Here is a 23,296-nt window from a genome sequence, read left to right as displayed (position 1 = left end):
TTTGAGAGTTCAACCAATTCTTACAAGATTGTTGGGTATGTGAAATGCCACGGATTAGTTTATCGCTTCACTAACCAAGGTCAATAGTCGAAACTGAAGTTTATAATTTGGGCACACCTTTAAGGCAAGCAATCTATTTCTGAGTTAATTGTTTAACACAGCATTGATGTTTTTATTCGAGACAATCGATGAAGCTGAAATATATCTTCATCATTTTTGTGCACCTCTACTCGATTTCATGTTATTGTCTTCCTGAAATCTTGATCAACATTAGTTTTAGAAAATGAAGAAATGCTGTTCCATTTGGAGAAAAAAAACTATTATCATGATACAAGTATTGTCTTGCAGTTCCCTTTTTCATATTTTCAAATTTCAAGTGTCTTTAAGGGAACTTGGAATAAACTTCAATTTTAGCCGAAGAGGATGTGATTAATTTTTTTTTCACTTTGCAGTGAACTGAAATTAATAAGATGGTCATGTTACTGGCATGAATAGTTTGTCACTGGTCGATGATTGTACGAGGTTGATTGCTTAATATTGATAATCACAGTCATAGTACTTGTGTTTAAGAATATTCTCTGCGTAGTTTTCATTTTTATATTTATTAAAAGCGGATGAAAATATCCTGTGATTATTCACTTGACTGGAATTGTGCATCTGTTCATTCCCTGGACTGTGATCTGTGGGTTGTTCTATTGCTATTTACACTATTTTCATCGAAAACCATGTACCAGATAATTATATTCTACTATGTCACTCAACAGAAGTAGTTTATTTCTGATACCTAAACAGAAACACCAAACATAAATAACAAATATAGTAGTGTAATAAATACTTCAAGTCCAATCCCAAATAGTTAATCTAATGCAGTTCACCTTCGTCCGGTGTCCTGAAACAGCAGTCCAGGCATGATCTTGGCTTTGCATTCTTGTCGTTAGCACGCTTGTGCTTCTTGAAACGCCAGACTAATTGTATGAGAGCTGCTGCCTCTTTGGAAACAGGACGGAAAAGTAATGCACATTTCACGTCATCAGCCTTAAGAGTAAAGGCTTCAACGTCGGTAAGTGCTCGAACGGTTCTGTCTGAGATAGGGAGCTGCTGGTACGAGTTTTCATTCTTAGCCCAGTCTATGAGTTCTTTTCGGCGAACATCGCAATGGTCCTGATGTCTCTGTATAGTGATTGACAATTTCTTGGAGTAGGCCCACGTCTTGCCTTGCAACACAAAGGTCATCACATTAATTGGATCTCCCTCCTGAATAATTACAGTCCTTTCACTAAAGACGACTGGCTTCAGACAACCAAACAGATAGTCCAAAGAGAACTCATCCCAATTTTGAAATTCTTCTACCTTGATATATGAGAATCAGAGTCAGTACAAATACATACAACGAGTATAAAGTTATAGAATATTGAAATGCATTAAGTAATTCTTCTACCTTGATATATGAGAATCAGAGTCAGTACAAATACATACAACGATTATAAAGTTATAGAATATTGAAATACATTAAGTAATTCTTCTACCTTGATATATGAGCATCAGAGTCAATACAAATTTATACAACGATTATAAAGTTATAGAATACTGAAATACATAAATTCTATAACTTTTGTCAAAATCACCCATTTGATGATGGCTCATCAAGAAGCATCATTACTTAATTACACTATTAATTACACATTATCTCACCATCTACTGCGTACTTGTGAAAACTTATGTTTAAGAGTGTAATGGTGTTTTATTAGATCTTATAACTTAATAATTTTCTCAAACTTTAATAAGATTCAAAATCTTGGACCAGATCAGTACTCTCTGTCATTACTCTTTTCCTTAATTATCATTTACTAAGAAGCAAATGATAATAAGATAAAAATGCTTTCGTATTCGGTGCCCTCTTCACAGCATTCAAAAATTGTGTCATTATATGTATTGTTGCTCCTATATGGTTCATATTTACTAATTCATTTGCCATTAATTTTCTAACAATCAAGGACATACAATGAAGAATCATTCTAGATGTTGCTATAAGACGTCAACACAAAAAAATTCTAACAAACTTCCCCCTTCGACATCTTCTGATGAATAACTAATTAATAAGAGGCAGGTACGTAGCTAAGGATTATTATTATCCAGAGAAATAGAAACTCACTTTTCTGAGCAGTTTTCGGCCCATATGGCGTTTTACTTCTTTTTCAGCGTCGAGGGAGAGATCGCTTATAAAACTATCTATGCGAACATCAACGTGTTTGTTTGTCAATTTTTCACGCTTGGCTTTCTTGAACTGCCCTCGGACATTTTGATCACGGGAGATATCCGCATAGTGTTTCGACTGCCTTATCACCTGCCACTTCTGGTTTATCTTCTGTGACCTTGCAATTTCAGTCTGTACATCTAGCCATTAATTAATTTGACCTAAATAATTAACTTGTGTGTTTTCAAATCTAATTAAAACCTATATATATCGTGTTTCATGAGTTAAAAGGATCAAAGTTAATTAAGAGCCCGTGAAGAAAGTTAATTGAGAAATCGAGAAGAAACAGAAAAATGTATGTGACCTGCATCCTTCCAATTAAAAAGACAAACAGAACTACGCCGTAGTTGGTCATGCAAATTGCAAAGATGTTTTCCCCGACATCGTTACTTGTTTCGAGGTTCTGACCAAATGCACTGCAAAAAGTTCAATTCAGTTCATAAGTATTACATACTTGCGTGAGCTTGTTACCTTACATTATTATATAAGTTGCATAATTTTTTCACAGCGGTTTGATGAAAATCCAATAGTTATGGAAATATAAGATAATAAAATCATGTTATTCCCACAACCATTAGATTTTCATTAAATAGTTATCAAAAAATTATGAAACTTACATAATAATGTAGGGTAACTAAAGCCCATAATTGCGTATTTAAATAATGTGCGTGGCCCCGACATTCGTACTCTTTTTATGAGAATAAACAAGATCGAACTTACCTAATGACCAGCCAATAGAAAAGAAATGTTTCATATAACCCCTCTGAAATTTCATTCGAGACCTTAGCAGAAAATATTAGTTAAACCCCCAATGATTTTTTAAATATTTGAGTTGAATAAAAGAGTTCGTTTGAAATAAACCCCTAAAAACGTACCCCTCAATTATTCTGAATTTATAAAAAAATTAAACAGTATTTTTTACTCTCCTTGTTAAACCTTTTAAAAATAATAACAATATCCCTCTTTTACTTTCACATGTCATCTTAATTTAATAAAAAATATGAAATTACTTAATTTTATCATATAAACTTAATTAATCCCTTATGTTATGTATATTATTGGTATTATTTGATGTAGCCCCTTTCAATAAAATGTCTTGGTCTGCATTGGCTAATTAGTGGGTTTTAATAAAATTTAGCACTTACAATATGAATGAAGATACAAAGAAAAGAATAAAAGAGAATTGGGGGAAAAAAAAAGAATACATGGATGCGAAAAGAACTACAAAATAAACCTGCACCAGACTTAGAGAACCTGTAACGGACCTGATCACATGCACAGTAATCATTATCCAAGCCATATAAAAAACAGCAAACCTGAGATTTTGCAAGCCCCATCGTAGACAACGTATCAATTTCTTAGGAAAATCTGTCTCCCCCACAATACCAGACTGAAGAGCATCATTATATATTCCAAAACTATAGCTGGTAGTACTTCCTGTACTTATACGGCAAAAATCATTTAGAAAATTGTAGTCTCTGGAACTTTTATTACAGGAAAAATAACTATGACCGCTGCATCCGGTATGATTTTTGCAGGCTTCCCTCCAGCATTCAGTCGCTTTTTCTATGGCATAATAGTACCATAAGGCTCCAAACATCTGAAAGATAGCTTATCAGAAAAATTAATTTGCAGAGTAGAGGGAAAATCATACATCGACAATTCCAATATCTAAAATTTACATTAAAAAAAGCTAACTGACTCTGCGTATATATGTGTAATAACTGGGCGTTGCTAAAATTCTAGTTTTATTAGAATATGCTTTTCTAAATTACAAAATAGTGAATATCGTAGTTCATGCTTTTCTGATTCCAAAAAATATAATATAAAAATGGTGTTTTTGGAAACTTCTTGTATAAAAATGTAAATTTGAAAATTTTGTAATGTTTTTGGCCTTTAATTTGGCGATCTATATGGTGAAAAAATTGTAATTTCCCAAAAACTATTTCGGTAAAATGATGATACTTTGAACTTACATGACCGCTTTGCAGATAAAGAAGAAGATAGAAGGCAAAAATGGCCCATGTAGCATCGGCAAGTATCCCTGAAACCCGTGTAGCATGTGTGAAGAGAAAGTACGTTCGAATAACCCTTAGCGAATATTGTAAAACAAAGAAGGTCATTGCCGTTGAAAATCCTGGGCCTCTTATTCCAAAAATCACCAAAAAAATCACCAAAACCTGGACGGTTTGTCCTATTAGTTGGTATGGAATAATGGAAATAAATATTTTGAAGGATATTGAATATGAACAAAATTGATTATTTATTTTTGTGCAAAACGATGGTATAGCTGGGGTGACAAATTTTGAAATGACCTGCGAAACTGATTCCAATGGCATGAAAATAATAGTTTGTTCGCGTTGGTGAAAAGGAACACAAATATTTTGTGTTCTGTTCACTTCTTCAGGTTTTAAGTTCCTGTCACGTGAGCCTATTTAATTATGACATAATTAACTATTTGATTAATAATGGTTGTACGACTAGATTTTGGATACAATTGAACTACTTTCTATTTGTATATATTTCAAAATTATCTAGTTATATTAAGACTAGAATTGATTTGAATTTGAGAGGCAGTACTATAAATATCTTAATTAAACAAATATATTAAAAACTTGTAAACAAGTCAAATTTAAAAATATACTTTCAAAGCATATTAAGCATGTGACATAATTATTAATAGACAGGTGGAGTTGGTGTTTGAAATTATTGACAAGATTAATAAAGTATCGAATTCCTATAGCTGAAATTTAACACTACTCACTAACGAAAATTGCCACCCCTAATATCCATGCAAAACATTTAGGGTTATATGTCTAAATACAACTTTAATCCTAGTAAAGGGAAAAATGACATTGAAATCATTATCCTTGACATGAATCGTATGAAGATCTATCTTTTTCACAATCAAAACCACTTTGTGATGTACATATGACAGGAATCACGGAGACTATTACGATATGCACATGGGGGATGGGAAGGATTGAACTACATAATATGTCAATAAACAGAATTTACGTAATTGTAAATTAGATAGTGCCTTTACCTGGGGGATGGGAAGGATGGCCAAACAGTCAATGAGGAAGAGCTTCCGCATTCGTCCCATTGGATCTTCAGGTACTTCTCCTTCTCCCTTTTAAGGCAAAAAAAAAAAAAAGCAAATACTTCGTAGGGAGCAAAGAAGATAACGGAGACTATATTTATATAAATTATGGAAGTTGAAGAAACATCTAGTTAGCGAAAGTAAATTACACCTTGAAAATGGCCTTAAATTTTTCTCTTTGGTTCCCCTTTTCCATATGCAGCTTAGAGTGAGAGATAAAATGGCCCAGCTTAAGGAAATCGAGGACGGAACGGATGACGGTAGCTGTAATCCCCAAGGTTTTGTCCCAGTGAATGCATTTCTTTTCATCATCCAGCACCAGAATGTAGAAGAATAAAGGATCAAGGATGATTGCAGTCACATCAAGGATCATTGCAGTCACATTCATTAGACGATCAATATATTCTTTATCCTTGATTTTTTTAATCCTGCGTATTGCTCTCGCTATCGCTTTACCAGTTTTATGATATAACACAATCATTGTAATCAACAGGTAATAAAGCACTAGCATTATTGTCCCACCAAATATTATAAAGCATAATAGCGCAACACAAAGAAGTATAATACCTAGAAGATTTTTAACGCAAAGAAGTATAATAACTAGAAGATTTTTAAAGCAACCTAAGCATGTAGTTTGTTTTTTATCGGCCGACATCGTTCCAGTACCATGCACTTTAGAATATTGTTCATCTTTTGAACCTGCTTCTGGATCCTGAGACCTGATATGATCGAAACGCAAGTTAAGGTTTTGTCATATTTTTTTCCTTTTTTTTAAATACATATATATCTGTACAGTACAAACAAGCCAATTACGGAAGTCCAACATATTACAGTTGCCAGCAATCAAAACCCAGTTTAAAAAATCACATACTTCCTTGAAAAATAAGGGAAGGAGGCGTAGGGTGGTTGTCGTGGATTTGCATACACTGGAAAAAGGGGAAAATTACCAAATCTGATAGTTGAAAAACAAATTGACTTAATTTAACATTAGTTGACAGTTAACATAAGTTTATCAACATCAAGAAAATTTTCACCAAATAAAATGAGAATTTTGGAGAAGGATTTCAAAATATGAGCAGGAAATTGTTTACTTTCCCAATCAAGGGGGATTTCGGTTGAAAAATATCAAACATGCTGAGCAGATTAAAAAAACATACAAATGGTATAACTTACATATAATTAACAAGCAACAATCCCAAGATATTGATTTCTGCAAATGTGTATAAACTTATTTCGACAGATTAGTGATTTTTTTAGGAAGTAGAAAGTACTTATCTTAATTATGGACAAGAAGAAGATTGAATCAATCAATCATCTATTATTAAAATTGAGATAACATCAAAAAATAGATAAATAAATCACTGTCTCCTATCCTTGCATTTTTTATAAGAACTTTGTTTGCTCTTTTGATTTATAAGGAATTTATCAGCAATATTAATACAAGTTAAGTCCTTTAAAAGACTAGTTCATGGCTTTGTCCAGATAAAATATTTTTCTGTCAGGCCACTGTCATTCCAGATAGCCAAACTACAAATTGACAGTGAAAATAAATTCGTCAGAAAATGAAAGGACACCATAATCACCCGCGTCCAATTTATGTGAAAATTTTCAAACTTAAAGGAAATCTTGTTAGACAGTAATCTGAGAGGTTATGATATGCAAAAGATAAATTAATTAATTAAAAGAAGCAAAATTAATATATCCACAGACCATATATATAGCACGGGAGAATTAAGAATTTGACTATTTGGGTTTATTGCAAAATAGATTTATTAAAATAATACACAAGCACATTCCAACAACTTCTAGATTAGGTTGCACGTATAAATCCCAAAAAGAAAATTTTCACCAAATAAGATGAGAATTTTGGAGTAGGATTAAAAAACATGAGCAGGAAATGGTTTATTTTCCCAATCAAGGGGAATTTTGGTTGAAAAATATCAAACATGCCAATTAAAAAAACTAATAGATGGTATAACTTATATATACCTGACAAGCAAATAATCAAGATATTGATTTCTACAAATGTGTATAAAGTCATTTCGACAGATTAGAGATTCGTTTAGGAAGTAGAAAGTAGTTATTTTAATTATGGACAAGAAGAAGATTGAATCAATCAATCATCTATTATTAAAATTGAGATAAGGAATATATCAGCAACATTAATACAATTTAAGTCCTCTGAAAGACAAGTTCGTGGCTTTGTCCAAATACATTCATTGAAAATTAGAACATTAAGAAAATAGAACTAGCTCCGCGAAAAGTGTAAGCACAAGAGTTACCGTGGTGAAAAAATAATAATAATAATAATAACTAACTTACATGATCAGCAATGAAAAATCCAAGTGAAGAATTAAACTTTGAAATATTTCTGCAAATTTGGCCGAGTAACTTATTGCTTAAAGTGCAGAATTCAATTGCTATTTAAAAGGAGTTGGACTGTATACTTAAAAGACTTTGACTTGGTTGTTCGTCGTCTAGATAACATATTTTTTAGTCGAGTAATGATACAGCCACAAACTCTTGTATAAACTTATTTTGTACAAACTGACGTGACATTAATTTATTGGTTGAATGAAAATATAAATTAATAAAAACAAATCATGTGGGCCAAGTGATATTTAATTCAACCAATCTTATCATGCCACATCAGTTTGTACAAAATAAGTTTGTACAAGAGTTTGTGGCAGTATCATTACTTTTTTTAGTCAGATCACTGTCATTCCAGCTGTCCAAAACACAAAATGACAGTGAAAATTATATTCGTTAAAAAAATGAAAGGATAACATAATCACCCGTGTCCAATTTATGTGAAATTTTTCAAAAAGGTAATCTTGTTGGACAATAATATGAGACTGACAGGTTATGATATGCAATAAATAAATAAATAAAAAGAAGCAAAAATTATTAGATCCATGGACCGTAAGTACCTCGGGACAATTTGATTATTTGGGTTCATTACAAAATAGATTTACTAATAGTATACACTATACACAAGCACAGATGACCATAAACAGATTGCTATAGCCGTACGCTCCAACAACTTGTTTATTAGGTTGTACGTATAATGCATTAGCGTTTCCTCCAACATTTTCCAGTTTCTTCACTAGATTTTTTTATTGAAAACGCAGAAACCCTGGCAATGAAAATGCATTAATGAGAAGTTAAAAAAACGTGAATATATTTTTTGCAAGAAAAGAATTATAAAAAAAAAAAGAAAAATCGACACTTACACTCTTAAAATTTTGAAAACCGATTATATAGACTTATCCTTTTTTAATCATAATACACTTTGAATATAATAACTAAAAAATTGACTTTTAGAATTTTTAATTAATACAAAAATAATATAAAATAATAAAATATATCTAGTAGAGTAGTAATATTAAATTATTTTTTACATTTAAAATTATTAAATTTAATAATATATTTGGATTTATTACAAAGATTTTAAATAAATATTTGAGTTAAATAGATTTTAAAATTAACAAAAATCTCTTAATTAATAATGTTAAAATTGTACATAATATTCAACTCTATGTTTCTATTTATTATTAAAAATTTGCTTTAATATAATAAAATATATCTAATAGATTGTAAATATAAAAATAATTTTTAAATGTATATATTATTTCATTTATTTTAATGTTATTGTAATATATGCGCTTTAAATTTTCTAATTAAGTGTATCATTTTATTTTTCTCCTTTGGCATTAATTTTAAATTTAGCAAACTCATTACGAATTTTTACAGTGAAGTTGATGCAACTCAATTTTTTTCCGATATTATGGGGGATGGTTGTTAAATGTTACATATTTATTAATATATATTGCGAAAAGTGTAAGCACAAGTTCGTGGATCGACCACCGGAAAGCTCGCGACTAGGGAAGCTTGATCTACCACCGTCGGCGCTCGTGGGTGGTCACCGCCAGCACCATTGGACTCACTGAGATAAGAACTATCAGATCTGATCCTCTCGTCGCCGTCGACCGAAGTCCGGTCACCGTTAACTGCCAGGAGTAGTTCGGTAATTTCACAAAACGGTGGGGGATAATTTTGTGATTTCCAAAATTGGTGGATAGTTTAGTAATTTTGGACTAGGGCAGTTAGGTAATTTGAGATTACAGGGGTAATTTAGTAATTTATGTTGTTAAGGACATTTTGATAATTTTACACTGTAAGGGTAATTTCGCAATTTCTAACATTGTGGTTATTTTTGTGATCTGAATTGACGTCAGCTTGGTAATTTAGGATTACGAGGATAATTTGGTAAATATTGATATTGGGGATATTTTGGTAATTTTGGCATGCAAGGGGTATTTTGGTAATTTTATGCATATGGGAATAGTTTATTACGGGTAGATATTCGTTTCGAGATTTATTGCGTAAAATTAATTGTATTTCATATTTACAAAAAATGATTATGTTATTTCCTTTTATTAGGAGGATCAATGAACGAGAATCAACCCACAGACGTTGACGATACCGAGCTCGAACATCGTCACTGTGAGTGGAATATACAATATATATTTTCAGAATATGTTATGATTTTACGATACAGTGCAACATGTTTGATAAACAAGTATTTAATACTCGAATTTAATAACTTTCTGGAAAATGGATTTTTGTCTACATGCTGATATTTATTATTATAAAAAATGAGTTTGATTAATGATCTTATTATCATTTTTGAGTAAATGCATAGAAATTGTTTTAAAGAGAATAAAGTAGATTTAAAGTATGTTACATGAAAAAGAAATGAGATTTAAGTATCATTTTATGTTTATGTATATGTGTATAAGATGTTGTTTTTAAAATCATTAGACAGTATATTTTCCCTCTAAATACAATGATACAGATGAGATGAGATGTCTTTGGGGCCCGTTTGAACACACATAGAGGTTTTGGGCTCTGTGTTTGGGCCTTTTTGCCTTTTAGGGGCATATGCATGCAGTATGATGATTACAGAGACACTGATATTAAGATACATATGATATCCCCAATGTCTTTGGGGCCCCTCTGAGTACACATAGAAGCTTCGGACCGTGTTATTGGGAGCCTTATCTTTTGGGGACAAGATTATGCATGTACAAATATGATGAGATATGAGATAGTACTTCCCCGTCTATCCATGTAGCTTCGGGCCATGATGGTTCCCTGATTGCCGATCCGTCGAGGTCCGGATATGATGAGATTATTCCCTTGAGTACTTGTTTGGTGATAGATTCAGTATTTGGTGTTTGCTATTATAAGTATCATGTTTTACTTGATTTCATGTCGTATTATGCATTATTATTATATCAAAACATGATTTAAATTAAATAAGTTTATTTAAGTTCTTATGATATTTTGATGAAATTGATTTGGGAAATATTAGATTATTTTAAGTAAATTTATTTTTTTCATAATATACTCAACTGAGCTCACTGAATTTTATACTCATCTTTTTTTTATTATATTCCCCCTCCCCCCACAATAGATATGCAGGTACATCAGTCGACCCAACAACGATAGTTAAATTTAAAATTATGGTCATGTGATGATGTTAGGAATCATAGATGTTTTGTTGGGATATTTTGAATTGTATAATTTATTACTTATTTGTGATTAAAGATAAATTATTGTATTCTTGATATTATATGTTTGAAGGATATTGGTATTTGATTGAAGAAGTTGGTTGTAGAGGTTGATTGAATATTGTATCATTTTTTAAGAGTGTTAAATTTTATAAATTGCAAGTTTGGGAATGTCATAATTATATAAGAGATTCTGCCAAATTTTTGGTAGAATTCTAGATATTAGATTATTATTAATTCGGTTGGTGAGATTAGATAGACTCGTCCTGGAGATTCGAGACGGGTCATTTCAATTATATTTTTTATTATAAAATATTACAGTCAATTTGTTTAGTTATAGAATTAAAAGATATTATAATAAAAAGAGGTCTTCATTTATCTTATTAAAAATTTGAGAATTTGTGTGATCATTTTTCTAAAACTCAAAGACATAAGTACCTTTTTTTCTCAAAAAAATTTGAAAACTCAAACATAACTAGCTATCTAGAAAATTTATGTTATCTTTTAAATGGCTATTTTTCTTCTTCTCTAAAAAAAAAAAATTTAAAAGCTCGGCCATAGCTGGCAATCTACAAAATTTATGTTATCTTTTAAGTGGCAATAATAGCCATCCGAGTACCTCCAACAAAGAGGCTGTTGGTGATGGTGTTGGTGATGGTTGCGTCATTAAGTTCTTATTCCTAAGTTGTATCATAAATGAGAGTGTCCCACGAGCACCCATCCTTTTCAATTATTGAAGAATTCAGAGGCAAATGCAATTTATACATGGACAAGGGTACGCTTATTATGATGAATCTGATGTCCGCTAGAAACTAAGGTAGTGTTTATTTTTTGGAGTAGGAATGTGAAGTGTGGATTCCTTCCGCTTCAGTGTTTACTTACCATTTTAAGGGGGAAGTGAGATTCCTACTCTGTGGGTCCCACCTAATTTTGGAGTGGGGAGTGGGATTCCCACTCCCATGGGGGGAGCCGGGGAGGTGGGAGTGGGAATCCACTCCCCCTTCTTACCTTTTTACCCTCATAATTAAAATAAATAAATAATATTTAATAAAATAAATAATATCATATTTATTAAAAATAATAATTATAACATATTTATTTTATTAAATTTAATAAAATAAAAATAAAAAATATTATATTTAAATTAATAATATCAAACATTAATTTTAATAAATATTAATTATTTAATTAATAATAATAAATATTTTATTCTAAGACAATATTAATTTTGTACTATATTATCAATAATAATGTTTCATTTGTGTTGCTATTATTAATAATTTTTATTCACATAATTTAAATTAAAATTAATAAAAATTATGTTTACATAATTAAGAATATTATTAATTTATAAATATAATAAAATATTTATTTTATTTTCCAAATATATTTTTTATTAATTTTTAATTACAAATTATAATTCTTTACATAAGGATAAATTTATAATTTAAAACAATTTACTCCCATTCCAAGACAAAGTAAACAAATAATTGAGATTCTGATTGACAAACCATACTTTCATTTAGTCTAAATAAACATCATACTCTCACTCCCACTCCACACTCCTAATCCCAGGATTCCCACTCCAATCCAAAAAGTAAACGCATCATAAAGACAAACCAATTTTTTCTTTTTTTCTTTTTAATATTTAATATTTAAAAAAAACAACAATAATAATAAATTACGAAATTAAAACACTTCATTTGTAGGATCCTGTTTCAAGAAATTAATTCAAAATTTTCTTGTGACCATTTCTATTTCAAATAAATTAATTCAATTTTCCACTTCATATTTTAAATAAATAGCCACTCCTTATTATATGGTAATGAAGGAGTAACTGAGGTCAATGATCTTAATTTATGCAGTTCTTCTTCTTGCTTGGCGCATAGTGTTGAAGATGAGAGCAGACTGAGGTCAATGATCGGAACCGGAGATAATGGAGCAGAAACCTCTTGAATTGAATCACCATCTCTACAAATATATGATGCTGGCGGTTCTTCACCATTGAGGACCAGTTCCTGGACACGCTTTGATAGAAAAATCCCTGCTCCAGCCATGTTGTTTCAGGCAGTAAGAATTACTGAGGACTTGCTAATGCTATTTGCGATTTGCGAGGTGGTGGGTGACTAGTCTAATAACAACGATTGATGGTAGCATGTCTGTACTCATTTACAGTTGGACAATACAAGTAAACAACTTGGATGGGCATCATGCATCATTATATTTCATTTCCTGTAGCAATTTTAGAAGTTTGTGTTATGACATATTCGGTGGGTGGCTATCAATTTTGTCACTTGTCAATCACTCATTGTCATGACATGTGTCTCTTCTTTTGGCAAATGCTCATTCTTAATGACAAATATAATTACATGGACCTCGTGTAAAATGTAACTGCACACCGGGTTGTTGAATAAGAGAATAATCAGTTTCTTTCAAATTCTTTAAACTTATTTCATTTCGTTTCCTACGATCCCCTTTATTTATGATATCTTGCATACCATCAGCATGACAACGCTATAATAAAAGAAGTATCTATGCATATCAATATCCATATAATTATGATATCTTGCAACATAGCTGGACCCGTTTCGTTATAGTGTTAAGTAGATTTTTTTCCTCGAATATCTATGCATATCAATATCCATATAAACAAAAATCCATATCCATATCAAACCTCTAAAATTAGACATGGGTGCGGACGGATATATCGGATTATGGATGTCAATTATTCGTATCATAACTGATTATTGCCATCCCTTAATAGTACCCATAGAGATGCAGTCAAATGCTCAACTTCAATGGTGTAGACGGCTGAACTTTTATATACCAGAATTGTGACATTTAGTATGATTGTTTTTGAAGCATAATGCAGTGAAGCAGATGCTAGTTAGCTTTTATAACCATGAGATGTAGGTTAGAAATTGTTGGTTTGGCTGAAACTTTCACAATTTAAGGCTAACTGAGGTGCACAAAAGCTATAATTGCAGTGTTGATAACCAGACAAGATTGACTTTTGCAAGATCATAAATACTATCAGTTTTGCTGCAAACTTTGTTGGTCTTGAATTAATAGTGCTATTCTTCCATCTCCTTTGATTGCTTATTGGCTTTCCTCAGCCTGCATCAAGGAAATTTAATTACTTGGCTCATTGCTTTGTGGCTGGAGATGATATTTGGCTGGTTTTGGTTGTTGAATAAGCTGGAGAAACTTTTTTGCCTCCAATGATATTTCACTGAGGTGCAAGATATTTTTGGTTCTGCCAGTGAAAAAGGAGGAGATTGAAAGGAAGACGAATGATGTTGAAATAGGCCGCGGTCAACATCTGCACCAAAGAAAAAGACATGAACAAGGTAAATCTGAAATCTGACTAGACAAAATATTAGAGCACCACCATCTTTGGTCCCTTTGCTTGATATGTAAATGACAAGCATTGCTTTGAAATTTCGAGATTCTTGAATGAAGATGTCTTTGATCCATATACTTAATTTTTGATGTATCGGTGCATTGATTAATAGCTTAACTCTACTCTATAGGAGTTTAGGCGTCATTCATTGCATCTTTGATAAGGACTTGCATAATTGCATTCATTTCCTTTTCAACTTCCGGAGGTGAAAGTTGAACAAAATGACTTATCCAGTTTCGATGAAATTGAAGTGTGAGGATGATATGCATTGCATTGTCAGATTTCTCTATCAGCTTGCTATCTTGGTGAACTTTTTCACAAAGTTGTTTTGTCAGCAATGACAACATTAATGGGCGATTTATCAAGAGACAGTTTCAAGAAACAATATAATATCTATCAATAATGCAAATTTTGTTCTCTTATTTGAATCAAATACACAATGTGATAGCTGATTTGGAGTTATCGTGCCATTTGTTGTATTATTTTCATTAATTCAATGAGATTCAGTCAGCATCATGGCATCAAATAATTACCTCACAAATTGAAATGACGTTGTAGTCTCCGCAGAAATTTATCAAGTTTCATAAGTTATTCTTGTAAATTTTTTGTTTCTTGTACTTATTGAGGATGATTTTGCATTTTGGTTCAACGGGTTAGCTGAATGAATGAGGATATTCTTCAGAGTTCATCAGCTGAGGTTTCTACAAGATTTTTCTACCCGATGCATCTTGTAAATTTTACAACTCGGGGATTTGAACGTCCTTGTCTGTTTCTTATTTGTGTCCCTTTTGGAAGCGAGAAAATTCAAAGATAAATTTAACAGATGGTGGATGCACACAATTCAAAGGGGACTAAACGTGATTCATAAGTAGCGAGCAGCAAAAAAATATTTGATAAACTGTCAAATTAGTAGCATGCAGCAATAGTTTTCCAATGATACAATGCTTTCAGTAATTTCTATCAAGTAACATTTGAAACATATTGTACACTGTGCACATGACAAGTCCCCTTTTACTTTTAGTAAGGATTTTTTTATTTTAATATCGTAAAAGACAAGTTAAAAGATTAAAAGAAATATAAATTTTAATATTTTAGGATAAAAATAACTATATCAGGGCGTGTGTTTTTATTATTTTTTAACTTGTTTCTTACTACTCTACACATGTCTAATATAAGGATAAAAAATTTGTATCGAATCTGCCGTGAAATTTAAAGCGTTACATATTAACGTGTTATAAAAGTCTTGTAAATAAAAACAAAGACTTCATTTGTTTTAGATCTGAGATTAATCTATATTTTTTAATTATGTAGTTATGAAAAAGTGTTCTATCTAAAGCGGTTTTAACCTAAGTAGACCTTAAAAAAAAAAATTGTAGATTCACGAACACTCAAGGATGTGACAAGTACTCGATTGAAGAGGAACAAACGCATGATAAAATCTGATTACATCATCTATGTGACGTTTGAAGGGGAACCAACGCATGATAAAATCTGATTACATCATCTATGTGACGTCTTTCTTATGGAGACATAATTGACAGCCTTTCTCCTGGACAAAACTGAAAAGTTACCTAAAACGTGATCAGATTATGACGGCAACCAATCCGATCCGAACACGGTTGGACCGCATCAGTTCCTTTCGGATCGGATAAGCAATAAAGTGGTCGCTCTAGTGCTGAAAATATCACATTGTCACAGTAACAATTGGAATATTTGTATTTAATTTCAAAAACGTCCTTTTTGCCCTTTTAAATACATTATTATATTTTTTAATTGAATTTGTATATTATTAAAACTCGAAACAGTATTATGTTAACGATATGACACATTTTAAATTATAGGGAAATTATCATTTGTATATCCTTAGTTTACTCCATTATTAAAAATACTACAACACTTTGAAGGTGTATCAATCGTCCACCCTAAGTTGACAAAATATATCAGCTGACCAACAAACCGTTAGTAGTCGTTTGAAAGTTAACGGAATTACAGTGAATTGACGATTTTATCCTTGAAAGTTATCACTTGTATACCCTTAAATTCTCTTGTTATTACTTGTATACCCTTAAATTATCACTTGTATCATATGAAAAGATCAAATTGCCCTTCTGACATCATCATACTTAAGCGGCAACTAACGGTTTGGTAGTCGACTGGTATATTTTGTCAACTAAGGGTGAACGATTGACACACCCGCAAAGTGTTGTAGTATTTTTGATAACAAAGCAAATATAGGGTATACGAATGATAATTTCCCTAATTATAATTTGAAAGTAATAGGTATAAAAATTCTCAATTATTAAGAATAAAAAAAATTATTATAAATTTTTGTAATTTATTTTAATTAGAGAGAAGTGGCAAGTAGAAAATAAAAAGAAAAAAAGAATTGATTGTGAAAGCCAAAAAAAAAAAAAAGAATTGAATATGACAGTAATTTATTGCGAAAATTCTTAAATGTGTTTAATTCTTATTTGTCCTTAAATGTAATTTTATTTAAAGTGGAGATTTATAAGAATAATGAAGGGTGCCAATAGCTTCACTCTTCGCGTATAAATTAGGGATGGCAAAACATCGGGTCAGGCTCGGGTTTGGCCAAACCCGACCCGACCTGATCAACAAAGAATTAAAGTCCGACCCTAAAAAAACCCTACCTATTTATAGTTAGGGTCGGGTCGGGCCCGACCCGAATCGGGCCAACATCGGGTCAGGCTAGGCCCGACCCTACCGAAACCATTTTCCACCCACAATTCAATTCTCATGTCCCACCCACTACCATTTCAACTAATTCGGCAATTCCTCAACCATTTCAAACACAATTCAATTCTACTTTCCACAACCATTTCAATCAATTCCACAATCATTTCAATCATTTCCAAAACCATTTCACACACAAATTAATTCCAAAATCCAACATGAAAAATACATAATACAATTAAATTAAAAACACACAATGTAATTTTTCAACAATTCTAACCATACACAATTCAATTCAACAACCCAACATAAAAAATAAAAAAACTCATGTCTTATATAAATAAAAATACACAATTTAGTTCCATAACCCAACATAAAAAAAAAAAGTCTTATACAATAATACAAATAAAAACTCATAATTCAATTCCACAACCAAACTTTTTTTTTTAAAAAAAAGAACTACTCCAACACTTGCGGGCCACTTTCATCTTCATCCACAAATTCCTCTCCATTAAAAATTTCACTTTCAAGAATTTTACCTATAAAAAAAAATGAGAAAATAATTCAAGTTTATAAAATTATAACTAAACCAATTATTTAAATATTTTGTACATTATTTATATTCATACCTTTGGAGTTTGCCCATAGCCAATGTTGAGTGCACATAAGCGCTTCCAATGTCGTATGATGAAGTCTACTCCGATGTGGAGTCGAGACTCTACCTCCAATGCTAAATGCCGATTCAGAGGCAACGGTTGTCACGGGAATGGCTAAGAAATCCTTGGCCATTTGAGCCAAAATGAAAGTAATTTATTGCGAGAGAAGTGGCAAGTAGAAAATAAAAAGAAAAAAAGAATTGATTATGAAAGCAAAAAAAAAAAAGAATTGAATATGAAAGTAATTTATTGCGAAAATTCTTTAATGTGTTTAATTCTTATTTGTCCTTAAATATAATTTTATTTAAAGTGGAGATTTATAAGAATAATGAAGAGTGCCAATATAAATTAATCGAAATTATTTGAACTCACTAAATTATTCACCTAATCTATTTACAAAATAAATTTATTTATTTATTTATTAAAAAATATCATACTTATCATTTACACAGAAGGTATTTTAAACTTTTGTCATGGACTTACGTGGTTAAAACAGGTTTTGAATATGACCAATATATCCAATGGCTTCTAAACAGGTATAAAGTATCATTCTTCTTTTTAATTTTGTCTTGTAACTTTTGTCAAATATGATCAAAATATCCAATGGCTTCTAAACAGGTAAAAAGTATCATTCTTCTTTTTAATTTTGTCTTGTAACTTTAATCATGGACTTACGTGGTCAAAGCAGGTTTTGAATATGACCAAAATATCCAATGGCTTCTAAACAGGTATAAAGTATCGTTCTGCTTTTTAATTGTCTTGTAATTTTTATATTGGAAATTGAGAATACTCGCGCAAAAATTGTTTTCCCAATTGACTCATTGCAATTTAATATTTCTGTCGTAATGAGATAACGTCATACCATTAGCAAATTTAATAAATAAATGTCACATTAAGTGCTGTCTCATTTAGAGTCAAAGTTTGTCTCCCAACTCAATGCAACTCCAATGTATTAAGATCTCAAAATTTCAATTTAAGTCATATTTCATATATTTACTGAATATAAAATTATTATTTTATCATTCAATAAATTAATGTCGCTATCAGCTCATCAATTGACGACAAAATCAAATGTAAAATTTCAAACTACAATTTTGGCCCTTTTATGCGGTTTCACATATAAATATAAAGAAGAGTTGGACTATTGACACCCCTCTAAAATCCTTTTAAAACCTCTTTTTTATTATAATTATATTTAAGGACAAATACTCTAATATACTTCACATCTATTTTTTCTCACTTCAAACTTTTGTATTTTCTCTCTTAAAAAAAAAAACTCTTATATTTTCTCTACTATCAAACTCAGACATATAAAAGCCATTTAAAAGATAACATAAATTTTCTAGATAGCTAGTTATGTTTGAGTTTTCAAATTTTTTTGAGAAAAAAAGATACTTATGTCTTTGAGATTTAGAAAAACAATCACACAAATTCTCAAATTTTTAAAAAGATAAATCAACACCTCTTTTTATTATAATATCTTTTAATTCTATAACTAAACAAATTGACTATAATATTTTATAATAAAAAAAATATAACTGAAATGACCCTCCCTGAATCCCCAGACGAGTCTATCTAATCTCGCCAACCGAATTAATAATAATCTAATATCTAGAATTCTACCAAAAATTCAGCAGAGTCTTCTATATAATTATGACATTCCCAAACCTGTAATTTATAAAATTTAACACTCATAAAAAATGATACAATATTCAATCAACCTCCACAACCAACTTCTTCAATCAAATACCAATATCCTTCAAACATATAAAGTAAAGAATACGATAATTTATCTTTAATCGCAAATAAGTAATAAATTATACAATTCAAAAGGGTAAAAGTTTGTTTAGTCCCTATATTATGAGGTTAGTGCCCATTTAGTCCATGTATTTTTAAAAACACCTCAAAACGTTCATGCTGCTAAATATTAACACTCATGCCATTATTTTTAACTTACTTTTACAATATTACACTCTTAAAATAATGTTTCTTTTTTGGATATTAATAAAAAATTAAATTATCAAATTAAACTCAAAAATAAAATAAAAACAAAAAAGGTATATATTAATTTTTGTGGAAGCTCACGTTTGTCTAAAAAATTGATATTGTAAAAAATTACATTATCAAATTTTTTAGAAAAATTAATATTTTAACTCAAGAGAGTGTTCCACAAAAATTAATAAATATTTTTATTTTATTTTTATTTTTTGGTGTTAAACTGGTAATTTATTTTTTTGCTTTTTAATAATGTCTAAAAAAATTATTATAATAGGGCAATATTGTAAAAATGAGTTACAAGGAACAAAAGATAATGGCAAAAGTGTCAATAATTTAATGGTAGGGATGGTTTGAGGTATTTTTAAAAATATAGAGACTAAACGGATACTAACTTCAAAATATAGGGACTAAACAAGCTTTTACCCAATTCAAAATATCCCAACGAAACATCTATGATTCCTAACATCATCACGTGGCCATAATTCTAAATCTAACTATCGTTGCTGGGTCGACTGATGTACCTGCATGTCTCTTGTGGGGGGGGGGGGATATAATAAAAAAATAGTGAGTATAAAACTCAATGAGCTCAGTGAGTATAGTATAAAAAAAATTACTTAAAATAATGTAATATTTCCCAAATCAATTTCATCAAAATATCATAAGAACTTAAATAAACTTATTTAATTTAAATTATGTTTTGATATAACAATAATACATAATACAACATGAAATCAAGGAAACCATGATACTTATAATAACAAACACCAAATATCGAATCTATTACCAAACGAGTACCCAGGGGAATAATCTCATCATATCTGGATCTCGACGGATGGGCAATTTTGGGAACCATCATGGCCCGAAGCTACACGGATAGACGGGAAAGTACTATCTCATATCTCGTCATATCTATGCATGTATAATCTGGTCCCCAAAGCCTTTGTGTGTACTTAGAGGGACCCAAAGACCTATATTTCATCTGTATCATCATATCTCAATATATGTATCTCTATAATCATCATATTGCATGCATATGCCCCTAAAAGGCAAAAGTGCCCAAACACACGACCCAAATCCTCTATGTGTGTTCAGAAGGGCCTCAAAGTGCCCAAGCAGATGGCCAAAAGCCTTTGTGTGTACTTAGAGGGACCCAAAGACCTATATTTCATCTGTATCATCATATCTCAATATATGTATCTCTATAATCATCATATTGCATGCATATGCCCCTAAAAGGTAAAAGTGCCCAAACACACGACCCAAATCCTCTATGTGTGTTCAGAAGGGCCTCAAAGGCCTCTCATCTCATCTGTATCATTGTATCTAGAGGGAAATGATATTGTCTAATGATTTTAAAAACAACATTTTATACAAATTTACATAAACATATAATGACACTTAAATCTCATTTCTTTTTCCTGTAACATACTTTAAATCTAGGTTATTCTCTTTAAAATCATTATCATGCATTTACTCAAAAACGATAATAAAATCATTAATCAAACTCATTTTTTATAATAATAAATATCAGCATGTAGACAAAAATTCATTTTCTAAAAAGATATTAAATTCGAGTATTAAATACTTATTTATCAAACATGTTGTATTGTATTGTAAAATCATAATATATTATGAAAATAGGTTTTGTATATTCCATTCACAGTGACGATGTTCGAGCTCGATATCGTCAATGTCTATGGGTTGATTCTCGTTCATGGATCCTCCTAATATAATGAAATAACATAATCATTCTCGTAAATATGAAATACAACTAATTTTACGCAATAAATCTCGAAACGAATATCTATCCGTAATAAACTATTCCCGTATGCATAAAATTACCAAAATACCCCTGCATGCCAAAATTACCAAAATGCCCCCGATATCAATATTTACCAAATTATCCTCATAATCCTAAATTACCAAGTTGTCGTCAATTCAGATCACAAAAATAACCACAATGTTAAAAATTATGAAATTATCCTAAGAGTGTAAAATTACCAAAATGCCCTTAACAACATAAATTATCGAATTAGCCCGAAATCTCAAATTGTCTAATTGCCTTAGTCCAAAATTACTAAACTATCCACCAATTCTAGAAAATCACAAAATTACCCCCACAATTTTGTGAAATTACCGAACTACTCCTGCTGGTCAACAGTGACCGGACTTCGGTCAACGGTGACGGGAAGCTCAGATCTGATAGTTCTGATCTTGATGAGTCCAATGGTGCCAGCGATAACCACCCACGCAAGGCGACGGCAGCGAATAGAGCTTCCCAAGCCGCGATCTTTCCGGTCGATTGGTGGAATTCTATCCGTTTCAGGTAGCGAGTTTGATTGAAAAATGATGAGGGTGAGTTGAGGAACAAGATCCAAGCAGTGGCGCGGCCTAATTCCGGTGTAATCAACGGCGACAAAAATGGGTTGAGCTACGGGTTTTTCAAGCTTGATCACCAGTGTTCTACCCATTTTCCGGTGAGGTGGCCGGAATCGGTGGCTGGAGTCGGGTCGAGTTGCGCGAGTTCGGGTCGGGTCGGTTCGGGTCAAACCTGGTCAGCTTCTCTCTTTCTCCCTCTCCCTCTCCCTTTCTTAATTTATACAACCAGCTCCCTTTTTTTATTCAAAGCTTAATACAAATTAAGCTAATACCGAACCCATATTGAAAATAAAATCCGACTACCCGACCTTTTAATCGCACTCGATTTGTCTTGATTTATTGTTGTGACAAATTTAAAATAATCCAAACACAATATATATTAATAAACATGTAACATTTAACAATCATTGAGGTTAATTATGTACGGTGAAGCACTTTAAATTTTACTATTTTAATTCGTTTAAATATATATAAAATATTGTCCATTCCATCTGGTTTATGGTTGCAAATGACAAAATTGTTTGAAAACAGGTTAGTGTGGCCTAAAATAAAAATTGTGTGACAATTTCTAAAATGAATAGATCTTTGTATACGTTTAAGTAAATCTTAGGCTCTTAGCAATTTTTTTCATAAACTTATCTACACATATTTTTGTTAAGATTAAAAGTAAAGGATCTGATCCCCATATAATCAAATATTTTCTAAACTTTGTAAAAAAAATTGATATGTATCATTTGAAGTTCTTTTGATTTAGTATTTTACGACTGTATGGTACCATTTTTCACAGGTGATTTTACGTTTTACAAAATCAAAAGCTCGTGCGACACGCAGAAAAAAAAATCATATCATATCCATTTATAAATTATGAAAGTGACGAAAGACGTCAATATCACATTTTCGGCTTTTCAAAATCATGGGCTCATAAGTCAAGGATGGGCCCCTTATGTCAGCCACTTATTCAAATTTTATTTGTCTGTATTCAATTATTTAACACTGTAATTTGTTCGTATTCAATAACAATCACTCTCATTCACTCAGCTTTGTCTAACTACGCAACTACCGCGAACTACCCTCAACCGTCATCAATGACATTCGCTCTCAACCAATAATGACATGCATAGTGAGACCTACTGACTCTTACATGGACTGTGACTTAGAATATAAGTTAGTAAGAGCCTTATTTATTTTTTAGCTCCCATGATTTGGTTAGATTGGCTAACATCCCTCCCCTTT

General features: G+C 31.2%; 1 protein-coding gene across 1 annotated transcript; it reads right to left on the bottom strand.

The window, feature by feature from the left end:
• Positions 1-861: 861 nt before the first annotated feature.
• LOC18032128 (cyclic nucleotide-gated ion channel 1) lies at positions 862-22,155 on the bottom strand. The gene is made up of 8 exons (XM_024188885.1): positions 21,830-22,155; positions 5,509-6,076; positions 5,301-5,387; positions 4,231-4,434; positions 3,571-3,854; positions 2,559-2,670; positions 2,153-2,386; positions 862-1,350 (listed from the first exon to the last, which is right to left on the bottom strand). The coding sequence occupies exons 1-8, from the start codon at positions 22,153-22,155 to the stop codon at positions 862-864; spliced, it is 2,304 nt and encodes a 767-aa protein (XP_024044653.1).
• Positions 22,156-23,296: the final 1,141 nt, after the last annotated feature.

The sequence above is a fragment of the Citrus clementina genome, unplaced genomic scaffold (genome assembly GCF_000493195.1).
Source record: "Citrus clementina cultivar Clemenules unplaced genomic scaffold, Citrus_clementina_v1.0 scaffold_9, whole genome shotgun sequence".
NCBI lineage: Eukaryota > Viridiplantae > Streptophyta > Magnoliopsida > Sapindales > Rutaceae > Citrus > Citrus x clementina.
The sequence above is the reverse complement of the archived record's forward strand: the minus strand, read 5'-3'. Positions and strand labels throughout refer to the sequence as shown.